This window comes from Monopterus albus, unplaced genomic scaffold (assembly GCF_001952655.1).
Source record: "Monopterus albus unplaced genomic scaffold, M_albus_1.0 scaffold21.1, whole genome shotgun sequence".
In the NCBI taxonomy this organism is placed as follows: domain Eukaryota; kingdom Metazoa; phylum Chordata; class Actinopteri; order Synbranchiformes; family Synbranchidae; genus Monopterus; species Monopterus albus.
The window spans coordinates 542,188-558,690 of record NW_018127901.1 but is presented as its reverse complement, the minus strand read 5'-3'; the positions used below and the strand labels follow the sequence as shown (position 1 = coordinate 558,690).

The 16,503-nt window shown below is 43.0% G+C and overlaps 1 protein-coding gene across 1 annotated transcript; it reads right to left on the bottom strand.

The window, feature by feature from the left end:
* Positions 1-867: 867 nt before the first annotated feature.
* Positions 868-10,737, bottom strand: ube2d2l (ubiquitin-conjugating enzyme E2D 2 (UBC4/5 homolog, yeast), like). Its single transcript, XM_020594082.1, has 7 exons — positions 10,153-10,737; positions 7,405-7,468; positions 7,283-7,314; positions 6,898-7,037; positions 5,549-5,676; positions 4,040-4,133; positions 868-1,410 (listed from the first exon to the last, which is right to left on the bottom strand). Exons 1-7 carry the CDS (start codon positions 10,174-10,176, stop codon positions 1,365-1,367), a joined length of 528 nt encoding a protein of 175 aa, XP_020449738.1. The 5' UTR covers positions 10,177-10,737; the 3' UTR covers positions 868-1,364.
* Between the last annotated feature and the right edge of the window lie 5,766 nt (positions 10,738-16,503).

Here is a 16,503-nt window from a genome sequence, read left to right as displayed (position 1 = left end):
TACTTACACAGAAATAATTTGGAAAAAACAAAGGAGCTTGGTGAAAACTAAAACAGATCAAGGCTCAAACCATTTCTGGAGCCCGAGTTCCTCAACAATATGCAGGATGGAGTTGTTTTACTAGTGAGTAATCAAATGATGAGTAAACCTGCACCAGTGTGTCTACATTTAAAGGTCAGTATGACACATTCACCTCCTGCAGGTTTGACATGCGACCTTTGAGGGTGGAGTCAGAAGTGAGAGCACCACCTCCTGGTCTGCACAACTGCTCTGCTCCTGGTTTGCTCAGAGAAGATGACTTGTTGACAGAGGCAGTGGAACAAAACCTCGGTACATGCAACAGTCACCAGGTTACTTATTACTGCAAAGCCTTCACCTGATGCTAAATACGAAGCTGCATTAAAACACCTATTCAGGCATCAAAAGTAACAGTAGTACACAACCTCTCTGCAGTACTTTTACATGTTATTACTACATAATGTAAAGTACTACAAGTCCTGCATTGAAATGATACACATACGAGTACTACTGTTACCAGAACATATTAGTAACTTGATGATAAAACAGACCCAGTGCACTAACGGCCTAAGGCAGACTGAGTGACATGTCCAGCTGCTGAGGAAAACCATGAGCTGTTGTAGAAAGCTCCAGAAACATTACGTAGGCTACTGAAAGACATTTCCCAGATCAAAAATCAACCCCTGAAGCTCCAGATACTTGTCATGTCAAAGCCGTTAACACTAAAATCCAAAACTAGTGTGAACATTTACCTTTCAGTTTCCAGGAATCTTCCAGTCCTTTCCAGGTGTTGGTTTAAAACAATATGTAGGACTGACAGAAATGAAAATAAACACAGGACAAAAAAGGTGCATTTTGTTTCCATTTATTGAGAAAAACGTGACAGAGCGATTAGTTGATCAATCAGCCGTCGAGATTCTTCAGTGCAAAAAGAGTGAACAGTGTCGTGGATGACGGATGAACTAACTGCTCTTCTCTAAAAACCTCAAAGACAAAAAAACCCCAAAGAAGCTGTCGTCGTTTGTTTTTTAAAAGTGGGCGAGTCTGTTCTGAGCAGCACATGAACCATCAGTGACATGCATTAATGTTACAGGTTCATTCTCCTGCAGGTTATTTACTCTAACAGGCCTTTCCTCGGTCAGGTTTTACAGTGGACCCCCTCTGCTCTGTGGGCCTTGTTCTGCAGCCCTTCATTAGAAAGCAGAGGTGGGGGTAGATACAGGGTTAAAAAGCATCAAAGCTGAGAATGGGACAAAATAATGTGAACAAACTGCTGTTATTGTCTGACGAGGGGCTGTGAGAAAAATCAAAAAGTTTGTTTCCAGCAGCGTGGGAGGAGACGTGGATCACATGGCGTATTTCTGAGTCCAGTCTTGAGCCGTCTTGTTGTACCTGCAGACACAAACACACAGGCCGTCAGCATCAGCAGCTGCTTCCGCCGCCGCAGGGACAATGCCATGCCTGGAAACACACATACTGCAGACAGATACACACACTACTCCAGCACAAGCTACTGGGAAGACAAGGGCATTTTACAGCATCCACCTGCTTCATCGGTGCCTCATGTGATGTCAGACAGGCAGGACAAGACTCCACAGTCCCACGAAGCTACATCGAACCAGTGACATCCGCAGTTAGTTTGACGGATGAGGCTGCTGATGTTCTACTGTTATTTCCCACAAATCACTGGGGTGGGTTTAATAGCTGGTGGAGGTCTACGGCACAGAGCGATAAGCTGAACCAGGGTCTGGACTCTCACACATTACGGTGAGGACGCCACATTCACTGGTGCTGCTGGTCTGTGGACGAGGTTTGTGCACAATAACAGAAACGGACACAGTCACTGGCTGCGTCCTTCAGGATGCCAGAGCTAACCCCAGAGTTGTGTGTCCTTGTTGAGTTCCCCTTCATCAAAACCCAACCAATGAGGGGGAAACACACTTGTAACAAGAAGGACACACAATCTGAGCAGGGAACAAGCTGCTTCTTCACTGCGAGTTGTGCTGTGTCCACAGGAGCGGTGGTGTTAGAGGGAGTGTGAAGAGGCTGTGACATCAGCAGCTGCTGGGGTAAGTGTTATTTACCAAGCAACCACACTGAACTTGTGTTACAGTCAGCAGCTCACCAATGGTTGGATGACGGCAGCACGGGCCCCTGAGCACAGACAGGTACGAGGCCCCCGCCACTCCTACACTGCCAGGCTCACACACTGATCAACCACATGATGCGTAGTCACTTCGTGTCTTCTTGTGCTCGTGTCCTTTGTTTTACATCACCTGTTTTTACTTGTTCACGTCTTTTTTCATCGTTTGATTCTCTTTGTAATTGTTCTGTCGCCTGTTTCTGTTATAATTTTCTACTCACGTTGAATCTTTGGAGTCTGTTATGTCTCTCTGTAGTTGGTTTGCATCTTATTTGCCCCGTTTTGTGGCTATTTCCCAGATGATCCCAGTGTCTTGCCTAAGGACACTTGGACAGCCGGCACTGAGATTCGAACCTTCAACCTTCTGGTTGGGAGACGACTGCTCTACCCAAGGCACCACTGTCGCCTCCCCCATCCCAAGATCAACAACTCCAAACAAGAAAACGTTGCTCATTCTTCCTGATGTGCCGTCTTCAGCCTGGTGAAGATCGTGTGTCTGCTGACAGACGCAGGTCCGAGTCGGTTTGGATGAACTAGACTGAACGCCCCAGTAGCGTTTGCACTGTGACTTCTGAGGCCCTGTTACTGTGAAGCTGTTAGTTTCACCAGTCAGACATGATTAGCTCTGTTAGACATGACTTGCGGCGGTTTGTGGGGACACACCGACACCAGTACCAGGTCCAATACCACCCTCTAGTACTCAAGTTTGTCATGACTTTATCCATCCCAAAAGAGGGCTGTGCTCCTCAAGATTTCAGAACGCTGTTACAGTAAGTTGTGTTGCACTTGGTCAGTCTACATTTAACTGGAACAGAGGCAGCGCCCTGTTTGTTCACACACAGCTTCCTGACATAGACTTGATTTAATCATGGTCAGGAAGTAACCACGACCTCATGGGAACAAAACGGTCTCTCTTTTTACAGAAGAAACATTATAATGGTGTAGTTGTACTTGATATCAGACCGTACTCAAATACAAGTACTTGTACTTGGTATCTGTGCGTCCCTGTAGTCTGTCATTAAAGCAGTAAGTAGCCAGCTGTCTGGACTGTGTGTCCAGCTGTGCTTCAGTAAATGAGGTGTGCATGTCTGGGCCCTGGTCTTCACAGTCAGAGCCATGCTAAGCAGCAGCGTGCTTCCAGTCAGATGCAGCTTGTGCAGTTTCCCCCAGACACAGTGAGGACAGACTCAGCAGCTGAGCCTCTGCTCAGCTCTTACCCTCACAGCATGGCATACTTCTCTGTCCACTCCCTGGCTAGTCTGTTATACCTGAGACCAACCAGCGGGACACACTCGTTAAAACGCTGCCTCTTCACCACACTCTACTCAGGGTTTAATGTGCACGTGTACAAATGAAGTCTGGATCTATAGTCGAGACTCAACACAACATTAGCTTCCAGAGAAACCTAGGAAACAGAGTGACTTCAGAGGGACGCGGAGCCCAGGATCAACATGCTGCCGTTCAGCTTTAATCAGCTTAATGGAGCCGAGGGACGACGAAAGGCTCTGCATGCGATTTGATCTCTGACTGAACTGAACTGCTGGTCGTTCCTGTCATTTCAGACATCTGTCTATTAGGAAGCTCTCGTACACATTCTGTCAGCTGTGGCGTGAACTGAAGGCAGCCCAGTGAGTGGTGGGTGCTCCAGGAGCCAAAACACCAGCTTCACTCCATTCTTTATAACGACTGTACCAGCGGCTGACTTTGCACAGTGCACAGCTAAAAGGTTGAATAAAATAGACAGTAAAGTTTAAATGGCCGTAAAGCTAAGTGTAAAGGAGTCGTTTCTACTGGTGTAAGTTGACTCTACTTCCTGGATCACCTCAGTGAACAGGTTCTGGTTCGTGTGCAGTTTTTATGTCATCTGTATGAACTCACCTCACAGGGTCTGTTTTGTAGATGCGGGCGATCTCTGGCACTAGCGGGTCATCGGGGTTCGGGTCACATAACAGAGAACAAATGGACAAAAGGACTGCAGAGAGGAGACAGTGGGCAGGTCAGTGTGGAGAACAGCACCACCTGGTGGTCACAGTCTGACATGAACAATACTGCTGTGAACCTTTAAAAGCTCTAAGCCGGCCTTACACCTAACGACGTGTAGCGATTCTGCATCACAGATACATTTTCAACGTCAGAATAAAATCATGAGAGTCTTGCTACAGTCCTGTCGTGCTCACATCATCTCAATCATTTGGTGCAAGGTGGAGATCTGAGCCGTTTTAGGTCCGTCGTTTTCTCATCTTGATGTTCTGATAAAATTAAACAGCTTATTACTATTCAAGTCTTTTGTCTTGGCCCATGCAGACAGCGCCGTGAACATCATAAACAACCAATAGGTGAGTTCTCTCCAGCACCAAATACGAAGCAGCGGTAAATATGACAGAGACTCTAGTGACTCCGTGTTTGGGAATGCACGGTTCTGTTGGACCGTAACAAAGGAGGAGAAACTGCTGGAGTTGTGGAGTGAGCAATAGTCTGTCTGACGTGCCATCCAATTTGTGTCGTGACAGAGTGGAGAAAGAGGCGGACAGGTGGACAGACCTCGCCGCCCCCTTTCAGTCAAACAGGGCTGTGTCCACATTCTGCCCTGCCTTAGTCTTTTGGCTGTTTTTTCTAAGCAGATCACTGTGAAGTCAAACACAGCTGCCGCCAAATGCAGGAGCATATGGGAAGTAGTTTCCAGAGAAATCTAGCTGCAGTCTTGCAAACAGCGACCCTGTAAGATCCTCCGTCTTTGCAAAACCATTAGTCTATGACTGTAAGGCCGGCATCAATACTGAAGCCAACACGTACAAAGACAGATCTCAGTGTCTGAACCTCATGAAAACGTTCACAATGAAGTCAATGTGTAAAACGATTCAAGAACATCTTTATTTTATTGGACTGGAGTTGGATTCAACTTCACTCTGATGTCAAAGAAGAAGAAATAAGAAAACCACCTCTGAATCGTTCACTTTGATTTTCTTCACTCCTACACATGTACCCTCAGTTACTGACCCTTCCTGTTTGGGGGGGACTCGCTGCGACTGGACTCTGTACAGCTAAACTAAGGTGTGATCGAGCCGGGCTCTGAGCCAGTAGGTCGACCTGTGACAGGCTCAGCGCTGTGCTGACATTCCTGAACAGAAGCCGGACGCCAGTGTCTGTGCACAGCTTCTCAACGTCCAGTCTAAATGTTCCCATCAGAAACTTGGGGAAGTTCTTGGAACGATTCTAATGACTAGAACAACTAATATAAAGCAGCCCTAGTAGAACCAATCATTTTTAGATTTCAATTTAGTGATCAACATTAAGCACGTTTTCTATAACAAGGTTGTTAATATGAAGCAAAGCAGCTACACCCCTCTCCCATCACCACTTTCAGGCCATGTCAGGCCTTTTTCTCACCTTTAGAGATAGTTAATGCTGGAGACCACTGTGACCTCAATATATCCAAGCAGATGCTGCCATTACTGTTAATATTTGGGTGATAAATTCTTGTTGTGAAGGCGACCTGAGGGGAGAAACACATGTGTTAATCTGTGGTGGCTCAGTCAGAAGCACACAGACCAAAGTACTGAGAGCTGCTCTTTTAGTCCAGACTCCAGGTCCAGTTCTGGCAGATTCACAGCCTAATCTCAGCATGTGTGTATCTACAATGTGTTACACCAGAAAACATTCAGTGGGCCTACGTCGTGAGCAAATCCACACACAGGGTTTCTGCAGGTTCCATCATTGTATTTGAGACTTAAGACCTTTTTTTTTTAACATGCAATTTAAGACGCTTCACATCTGTACTGACAAACTATAAAGAAAAATCAGCTGAGCATTCATGTTGATTACAAAATCAACCAGTGTGCAGTTTTACTTTGTCACCTAAACATTTTCCCAGAAACACCACTGAAGCTAACGTGACAGTACAGAAGTAAACTTATTTAAATAAACCTAAACATGGTCAATAATGTTTTAGTCAAGGCATTTTAAGTCTTTAAGATTTAAATTTGGATTGATTTGAGGCTTTTTAATGACCTGCTGAAACCCTGCATACATACAAAGCCTAATGTAGATTTTAAGTAAACTTATGAAAAAGCAAAAAAAGTATTTGACAACAAAAAACTTCAAGAAAAACAAAAATAAAATATGCAGAATGCACACATACCCAATTCAGTCGAGACACAAATGTTATGGGTGGTCTACTCCAAAAGTTTACTGCTTCGTAGAAGTGCACCAATACCGCTATTTTCAGTGAGCGCTGATACAAGTACTTCGTAATAACGCAGTACTCCTACTAGAAAAATTACAATACTCATAAAAGTGCAGTGACTTCACAGTTTTTCATTTTCTTGGGATTTCCCTTCTGATCAGGATTAAATTTGACGGGAGCCGTTAACGACATGAAATCAGTATTTTCTTCACTGCCGTCAGCTGATCGAGCGCCGCGGGGGTTCACCGGGTGAACATGGAGCAGACAAGTCGGCCACAGGAGAGCAAAGACATTTCTGAAAGTGTGGTTTCTGCCTGTTCAACAGGTGTTTGGTAATCTGCTCGTGCTCACTCCCTTACTGGAGGATTTAGTCGCTGTCGTCTCAGTTAAACACAACTTCGTCTCACCTCTGCTGTGTGTGTCTGTGAGCCCACGTTATATTTACAATATTTCTGAACAGCTGACACTTTTCCTCTGCTCACAAGTGTGAGGTGAATGTAATGTCGTTAAAGCTCATTAGCGTGTAGTGTCAGACATCTATTAGCTACAGTACGAGTACTGCAGGGCGGTACCGGACCTAATGCTGGTCTGCATTGGTGCATTTCTACTGCCTGGGATACACCAGTTCAGAAACATGGGGTTTACTGACTTTTTTTTTAGGAAAAATACACCGCCCTGATAGGGACTGTCAGGCTGCAACAGAACACACACAGAACACAGGTTGCACAGTCAGACTGTCACACATGGTGACCAACAACATGTAGTGTAGATTTAACTGCATTACAACAATAACCTGCTGCTATTTCCTGAACAAGGTGTGATGTTGTCAGAAGGATCACGTTTCAAATCAATAATCAAGACAATACGATGAGGAACCAAATGATACTTAAAGTGGTTCTGATTACTTTTCCCCTACAAAAACACAGTTTGATACTTACTGGGCCCATAATAGTAGCTTGCCAATGGAACACTGGAAAAAATATGGAAAATTAAGGGTTAATGAAGCACACTGTGTGCGTTTCAGGAGAACACATAGACAAACCGACAGGAGGCATCTTACTGTCTTCGCCGACAGGCCCGGCCGAGCACTGAGCCGGAGGGTCTCTGGACAGGTCAGTTAGCTCCTGGAGAAGCAGAGAGAAGAGAGACAGGTCTGGGTCAGGATCCTCAGTCTGCTCGACCAGTTTCATCCACTTCACCCCGAAGGGTGTTTGACAGGTTTGATTTGACTCTGCAGCGTAAGATGTGGAGTCACTCCACTTGTCTGCATCCGTCAGTGTGATGTGTTCATGTACATGTGAGGAATCTGAAGTCTGCGACCAGCTGAGATCACTTGACACAAACCGCCAGCGGAAACAACTGTGCCATGTTTGTCTGCTGCTGGGTTGCTTTGCATTTTGTTCTCCAGGTTGTTTCCTGTTTGAAAGCAGCAGCTCTGTGTCACCGCCACGCAGACAAACACACAAAGCTGTTGGACTGATCCAACAAGAGCAAAGTTCAGCTGCAGAATGCAACAGTGACCTGGTAAAAGCAGAACTATCAGCAGCAGCCATGTACATGTTCATCTTCTATACTAACAATTAAACTATACTTTTTATTTTTTGCCGTGCCATGTACAGTGTCTGTATTCCTGTCAGTGTACTAATCGTTGCTGCTTAATTCTGTGCTGCTCCACTGGCCATTTTAGCTATAGATTCATCTGCAATTATCTTTATTACCTTATCAAACTTCCAACCACCATCTGGTGTCAGTGTGTCCAGTGTGGAGCTGCAAAAATTGGACGCAAGTTAAATGGAAACTATCTGGAATTTTATCGCTTCAATCAAACATTTACTGGTTTTACAAACCTTTAAATACAAAACTTACAGCTTTAAATTACAAAACTTTAAACAAGGTGCAAGTACAGCAGACACGGACTCCAGGACCTCGACCATCACCCTGCTCCACCTCAAAGCTCAGTCTTTTGTTTGCCGTTAACTTTGTGGCCACTTTCGCTCTCTGAGCCTGTGAACCTATTGGTTAGACCTGGAGATTACTAAATATGAAAATGACTAACTGCAGACCAATGTTACTACAAAGAAAGACATTGGTTTGAGGCCAGACTGGAGCCTGGACTGCGGTGTCATCTACCATGTGAATGCAGCATTAAAAACAAACTGGAGAGACACAGCACTGGTGTGTGAGCAGCAGGTCTATTTTTACTCTGCAACATGTACGGACAGAGGAGATCAGGATATAGCTGGGGGGTCGACACGGCTGCTTATAGGACAAGGAGATTTTATTTCCAGCCTGAAGTCAAACTGGTCACAAGCATCGGTATGTGACATACGGGCTCAGCACACACAGCTCATCTTTCAGATCCAAGTGTGTGTGAGAGGCGAGGACACCTTTTGAAATCGGGCCGGTCAGGAACTCAGAGGCTGACAGAAGCAGCTGGGAGAGCTGGTTTCAAAGTACACTGGTACTCAGGTTTTTAAATGTGCCACTGGTTTTTAAACCCATTCACAAAGCGCTGGTTTACTGGGTATGTCCCCTGGAAATCCTCCCAGCCACTGGTTCTTCTGTACACAGCGGTGCTTCTCACACGCTCTCATTTTTAAGACATGTCAACCCTCTCCCTTAAATCCTTAGGGTACCAAGAAGTGCAGGAAGTCACAGTAAGCAGCATTTCATTCAAAATAAAACTGCTCAACTCTTTTTACAGCTGTCTACATCTTTGTTGTCATTTCCTCGTGAATCAGAAACTTCTTAATAGGTCATATAACACAATTTACCATCTTTTCACAGTGAAAGGCCTACAATTACTTAAAAAATGGATTTATTTACATTTCCATTACGCTATTGTGTCAGGACAACTCTTTGTATGTAAGCATAGCTCCTAGTAATAATCAGTTAATGTGACCTGAATCTATGTATAAATTACACTACACAACACAAAACAACACCAAACCACAGGTCAGGGGGTCTTTTCGGTGCCTGTGCCCAGGGGCCCACTGTCTGTCAATGCCTGGCAGAACAGTAACGCCTGGATCATCCCATTTTAAAAGGAATAATTCATGTGGTCATATGTTTGTTAAAATCAGCACATGTACATCAACAACACTGAGTCCATGAGCTTCCTAACAGCTGTCTCCTGACAGTCATTAAACTATTCAATCTAAGGCCCTTTTGGAAGGAAAGACAGCTTTTAAAGGCTTCCTGGACCCTAACCTTAACCCTAACCTGTGATATCGGTACATAAACGTGTCACCAGTAACAAATAATATAGGCTTAATTTACCTATACGATAAATAACAGCCATATAAATGTAAAGTGTAGTGTACCGACTGTGCACTTTAAAGAGAAACTTCAAGGTGCTAACAGCTCAGACTGAAAGTGACCAACAAAATGTGTCCGTAAAACAAGTGCAGGCCGAACGGTTTTAATGGTCATAGATGACAACAAACCACACAACACTTTAAATGTCAGGCCTGTGAGAGTCCGAAGCTAAAGCTAACATCCCTAAACTCAACCATTGTTTGACCTGAAACCCCGCGGAGCCGCCGCCGGTTATTTCTGCCAAAAGCCTGACTTTAAACGTCGCTCATTTATGTAAACATAACACACAGAAAATACCTTAAATGTCCCCTCGTCGCAAACCAAACCACAGTAAGAAATGGACGGTTTTATGTCTAATATGACAGAACAACAGCTGTGGAGAACGAACTAACGCTGTTTGCTAACAGCGCATAAACATAGGTTAACAGCCAAAATTGATGTAAGCTAATTAGTTAGCGTAAATGTAAAAGAAGCTTAGCTGGTCTTTTACCTTGGAAATTCGTTTTAAAGCCATTGTTTTCTGTGTGAAGGGACTGGCTGTCGAGGAGGAGCTGAAGGAGGAAGAGGAGGGCAGGCCAGCTAGCTGACGCTAACTAACTAGCATCAAGGACTTTGCTAGCTTTTGTGGCTGCTTGAGGTGCTAAGCTAGCTTTTATGGCTACACGTACGCCGGTTAAACTTAAGCAGTTTTCTATATATCTTATCTTATCTTATCTTATCTTATCTTATCTTATCTTAATCACAGGCTACCGCGCAGTCTGAACACTGACTCTCCAGCACGTCAGCCCGGACTTAAGACTGCAACTTAAATAACAGAGCAGACCGACCGCAGCTGCTCAAAATGTCTTCCGTTACACACAACCGTCAGAGCACCGGGAACAGGAGGCGTCACTCTGACTTTTTTTTTTTTTTCAAAACACCGCAGACGGCACCCAACAACACAGAGAAGGTATGGCCAGGTGAACCTCGGACTAGTGACGTAGAAAAGAGGCTTTACGAAGCTTTGAACCAATTGCTTCGGACAGAAATGGTTGCTTGTTCTGAAACATTTGAATCACCCACGCTGGTGACATCTGCTGGCCAAATACCGTAAATACAACAGATACGGCCAACAATAGGACTCAGACCGTTTTCATTGATTTATAGCCTACATTTTTTAAATTATTTTGTGAAACAAATGTATGTACAGTATATGTATATGTGGTGGCAAACGCTTTTTTTGGCTGGACCTTGATGACGAAGAGTGTTATCAGTGTTTGAGTCATTCTTGTCTGACCACTTGTATATATTCTTTATGTTCTATTTATAAATATGCGTCATATATAAGAAGGTATTTAATTTGATATACCTTCAAATGGGAATACATTTTCAACAAAACTTGAGAAATAACAGTAAATCCACAGTTTTCAGACACAAGTGGTTTCTCCTTTTACAGACTATTTCCCCAGCCTTGGAAAAAACCAGTTCACATGGCACAGATGAGGCCGGGGTACACAGGAAATGCTTGGCTAACTTATAAAAGTTTGGGTAAACAGTTTTGTGGGTGGCCCAGTATGTGAGGAGGTCATCAGTTCTTTCCAGGGGACGATCAGCCAGGTATCGGTTCACTTCCACAATTGCATTAGTTGTGGCGCTTTGCATGTTCCTGGCTCAGGCTTGATCTTGATTCAAACGTCTCCACAGGTCAATACCTGAAAAATATTGAAGATCATCAGGGACATTTTCCTGGTTGTCTCCTGCTGTGGCTCCATCTACCTAGATATGTATATGTAGCTAGATAGTTTATGTATTCTCTCTCTCTCTCTCTCTCTATATATATATATAAGTCTCTTATATATGTGGTATATATAGATATATCTTATATAAATGTATCATATCTAAGTATATCTTATCTATCTATATATGTAATATAGCTATATATTTATATCTAACATTAATTAGGACTATCTATGTAAAAATATATATATATATAGTGTTATCTGTGTAAGTAAATTTATCTGTTTCTCTATGTAACTTACTATCTATTGATCTATCTCTCTATCTACACTAATTCTCTACTAAATACACAATCTGCTACAACACTACAAACTCTCAAAGCAATAACTAACAGCAACAACAACAACAAACCAACCTGTTCTGCAAAGACCAATTCAAATAAACACCACTAAATAGGGATATCCTGTCTCTGACCACACTCTGTAGTGATTCACATGACAAACCGAACCAGTCAGCTGAGTCACATGACGTCTGACACACCCAACTGCTTCAGACATCACTCAAGTGATTCAAAATATCATGTATGTTAATTTAAATAACAACTTTTATTACTGATGGTAACTACCTTATATACTTATACTGGGAAGTACTTTCCATCCTGCTGGGTAGCTGGTGGATTTCCTACTGGGATCAATAGAGTCTGATGGTTCTACTGGGTTTGGTTTGATTCATCTGGTTCTGGACCTGAAGGTATCAGGTACATGTAGTGTAGTAAAAAGTACACGGTTTGTCTCTGACATGGAGTGAAGTCACAGGGAAATACTGAAGTAAAGTACAGATACTTCAGAACTGTAATCAAGGGCAATACTTAAGGGCATGTACTTAGATCACTACTGCTTTTGTGTCGTCTCTGTTTTGCACTTTGCTGTATGTAAACACAAGAGTAATATTCACTTGGTTTTTTTCCAGGCTGCTTGACTGAACAGGTGTGTGTCAGAGGCCGAGTTTGGAGGTGGTGACGTGAATTTCTCTGTCCCTGACAAAGACCAAGTGTATTTGCATTACCAGGTACTGTCAGTTTCTGTTCAGCACCACATAGTGATGACAGTGTTGTTTCTGAGCAGACTCTCACATGTGATGGTACATTCTGAAGGGTGATACAGCATCTTTTGGTCTGTTGTGTCCATGTTCTGTTGCTCCTGTTTGCACGCTTTTTGGCACTACTACTTACTGTGTGCACTGACTTTAAATCTGAATACAATCTACAGTAACAATCTAAGGTTGACTAACCTTAGATTGTTAACTGAATGATTGGTTGACAGACAAACAACTGTTTTGAGAATCAGTTGTTTCTCCAACTCTGCAATTAAAACTGTTAAAAAAGTCAAATACTTTCTTTGCTGCTTTTCTTTGTCATACTCTATATTATGTAAACTGAACATCTCATGGTTTTCAACTGTTCCTTGGCCAGAGCCTGACATTTGAAGACGTCACCTTTGGCTCTGAGACGTCACTGCGTACCTTCACTTACAGTTACTCTGGAGCTGCGATGGGCCTTTTTTGACTTTATTGAAATGTTTTATAGACTAACTGAAAGAACAGATAATAAAAAATCCATCAATAATGAGCACAATCCTTAGTTGTAACCCTAAAATACATGAAACTAATCTTCACTGACTCACTCTCGCCCTAGAGTTGTTGGTTGCAGTTGCATACCGTGTATAAAAGCCAGAAGTAAATCCTGTCAGTGTGGTGGAGGCTTCAAAACAACTTTATATAGAGAAATACAGTTTACAGGAAATATTAATGGAACAGTTTATTAATGTGACAGTCAGAACATATTTCTAGCTAGAGTCGGGGTTTATGATCTGCTCAAGTCACTGCTACGTTTTCAAGCTGCCAGACAGTCGGTGTTTCCTGCTGCCCCGTAGCGTCTGAGCAGTTCCTGGAGCCACAGTGTTTGTGCTGTGTTGTCTTTATTACTATTTGTACATTGTTTTTAAAGGTTTTAGCCACTGTGTAAATCTGTTGAGCTGCTGCTGTCAATACCTTTACAGGAACAACCCATCCATCCATTTTCTGCCATTTACCCAGGGTTCAGTGAGGTAGTCCAGACATCCCCCTCCCTGGCGACTTGTAGCAGCTCCTCTGGCAGGACTCTGAGGCATTCCCAGGCCAGATAGGATATATAATCTCTCCAGTGTGTTCTGGGTCTGCAGTTTATAGGAATAAATACAATTATATTGTATTGAATTGAACAGCAGTTTGAATCTTCGAAGAGCTGTTTAAGTCTCCAAATGTTTGTGGATGTTTTGACATTTGACATTTTGACTAGATAATTATTATAGATGTTAAATGAACTGCTATTTCCAGCTCACATATAATTTCTTTAGTCTGGGACAGAAATGATCCTGACGATCTAGTGTACGGAGCAGGTCAGTAAACAGGAGAGTAATGTGCTGTCCATCCACTGGATGGCGCTCTGTGCCTTACATTACTGATCTCTACTGAGTCCTGTTGTTTCTTCCCATTATAAACTGTACAAATGCAAAATTCAGTTAGAAATGTGAAGCATCTTTGTTTCCACCCGTGTCTCTGTTTCTGAGGTGTGTTTGCACATCTGAACACATGAAACATGACATGTTGTTGACAATGTCTGTTTCCAGAAACAAACTGGGGAAGGTCGGACAGGCGGGCAGACAGAGATATAAATAATTTAGGACAGAAATAGAAGAAAAAATTGCTGTACCTTTGTGTACTGATTTTTTCTCTTGGCAGTTGTTTTGTGTGTGTTTTAAGTCATGTGACTGACTTACAACCAGCTCTGGCACAGGGGCCCCTAAACCCAGGGGACTTTCAGTAATCCAGTAGTAGTAGTAGTATGTGTGCGTGTAGCAGTTTTCTTTGCAGTAACTGATGTATTCAGCTGTGACTGGTTAGTGTGGAGGGTCTGGGGGCATGTCGGAGGTCATATGCCCCTCAGATGGTCTGCACCTCATAATGTTACTACACTCTTGCTGCCAACATGCTGCTGACCTGATTAGGTCCCATACATCCCTTTTTATTTGCTCATATTTTTATATTGACTTATACAATTGTGTGTTATGTAAATAATGTGTCGGTCTTTTAAGCCGTGAGCTGCCGGAAAACAATTAATTGTGCTCTGAACAATGACAATAAAGATTCTTGACTCTTGACATCAGCCTTCTTCAGAAGGCCCAGAGCCTGTAGTGGCCTGTCACTGCTGCAGTACCAGGTTAGTCCACTGTGGGGCGACCTGTCCCTGACGCTGCAGCTCTTTAGTGTTACCAACAAAGTGCCGTTTCTGTTTGTTAAAGGACTGGTGCAATGAATCAATCCACACAGGTAAATTTAAATTAACCCTGCAGCCTCCAGATCTTTTTGTAATCCTGCTGTTTTGTTGACATGAAGGTTCTGTTAAGACCAGAGAACCATATTCAGGTCGTGGACCCACTTTTATTACTGTGAGTGTAACAGGAAGTATTTACTCTTCTCTTTCAGTGTTTATTGGTGTGTGTTTGTGGTTCTGCAGAGACCCAGTCTGAAGTGGTTTATAAACTGTTTCAAGGGGGTTGAAGGGTACATGAGGAGGCATTGCATTATGTTCCAGGGGTCTTCAAGGAGGTTCTACAGTAATTGTTTTTAATGGGTTCAATGAATTTGGTAGAAGATCCAGGGAGTTCCAGGGGATTCTTATCTTTAGTTCCACAGGCATTGGAGAAAGTTCCAGGATTTCCAGAGGTGGCTGTGGTGTTTCAGTAGGTTTCAGGGGTTTTAGGAAGTTTTTTTTTTTTTGAGGAGGTTCTGACCTTTTTTAAGAGGCCGCAGGGGGTCTGGAAGAGGTGTTGTTCATTCTGAGAGGGGTCCAGACCAGGTTCAAAGAGCTTTTTGATCCATTTAGGTCTGTGAATGGGCACCATGTGCTTTAGAAAGAGTTCCGAAGGATTTCTGGCATCTAAAGTAATTTTTAATCTACAATAGGTGTGTGGAGGTTATGAGAAGGGCTCCAGTTGGTCCAGAGGTGGTTTAAGTAGGTTGGAGGGTTCCAAGGCATCTAGTGGAGCTTCGGGGGGTTACAAGGGAGGTTCTGGAAATTTTGAAGTAGCACCTAGGGATCTGGAGGCGGTTCACTACCCTTAGAGGCATATTGAAGTGCCCTTTAGTTGTTTCATGAAGAGGAAATTCCAGTAGTTCTTATAGGATTTTCATGGGAGATTGTCAAGGTTTCTCAGCATGCCAGGAAGTTCCAGGGGTCACTGAGGGATTTTCAGGGTTTTTAGTCACTTCTAGGTATTCTAAGAAATGTTTCTGTAAATCTGAATGGCTCCAGAAGGAAACTTGAGTGTTCAGCGATTTCTTAACGAGTTTTTAGGCACGATTGTGAGGAGGTTCCAGGATTTCCTGAAAGGATTCCAGTTCAGAAGGAGATGTAAAGTGTTTTACTGGTGGAAACTCACCAAAACCTGTAATAACACTGACACAAGAACAAACAATATTTCAGACAAATTGTCAAAATGGCTTTTGTTGTTTCAAATGTAGATAAAATATAACGATGCTATTTTTCTTTAGTCTTTGTTATTGTTGCATCAATTTTGATAAAAGCAAGATTTTAATTCTAATTTTCGAAATGTTTTTACTTTATTCTTATTCTTATTATTTAACTATTAAATGGTAATATGATTTGTTTAGTGATGGTTTGTCTAAGAGCGAGCGAGGAGCCTGTTGCCGCCTGGTTTCTAACGCGGCCCGTCTTCATCTCCACGTTGACTTTTTCTCTGCCCGCACAGAAATATTTTTCCGGGCTTTCCAGACGTGGGTTTCCCTGGAGGAAGGCAGCGGGTTAAAGGAGGATAAATATTTAATCAGTGCTGCTCTGGAGTTTTTGCTTAATTAGAGGAATTCTGCTCCTGCCACAAAAATGAGCCATAAATGACTTCTGGAAACGTCCGCCCCCGAAAACATATCAAGACGCATGAGAAAAAATAATTATTCTGCTTATTGATCGACGCTGTGTATAATCTAAATTCGATATTTTGGACATTTTAAAGCAGTGTGAAATGAGACACCTGTACTGAAACATGGCTTATTAGCGGCTTTTTCTCCT

Excerpts from the sequence above, each read along its gene's own strand:
- ube2d2l (XM_020594082.1), bottom strand. The coding sequence starts at position 10,176 with ATGGCTTTAAAACGAATTTCCAAG. Across the intron at positions 7,469-10,152 it reads CTTTAAAACGAATTTCCAAG|GAGCTAACTGACCTGTCCAG; the intron begins GTAAAAGACCAG and ends CTGCTTCTCCAG. Across the intron at positions 5,677-6,897 it reads GGTACCGCCCTGCAGTACTC|ACACATGTGTTTCTCCCCTC; the intron begins GTACTGTAGCTA and ends CACCACAGATTA.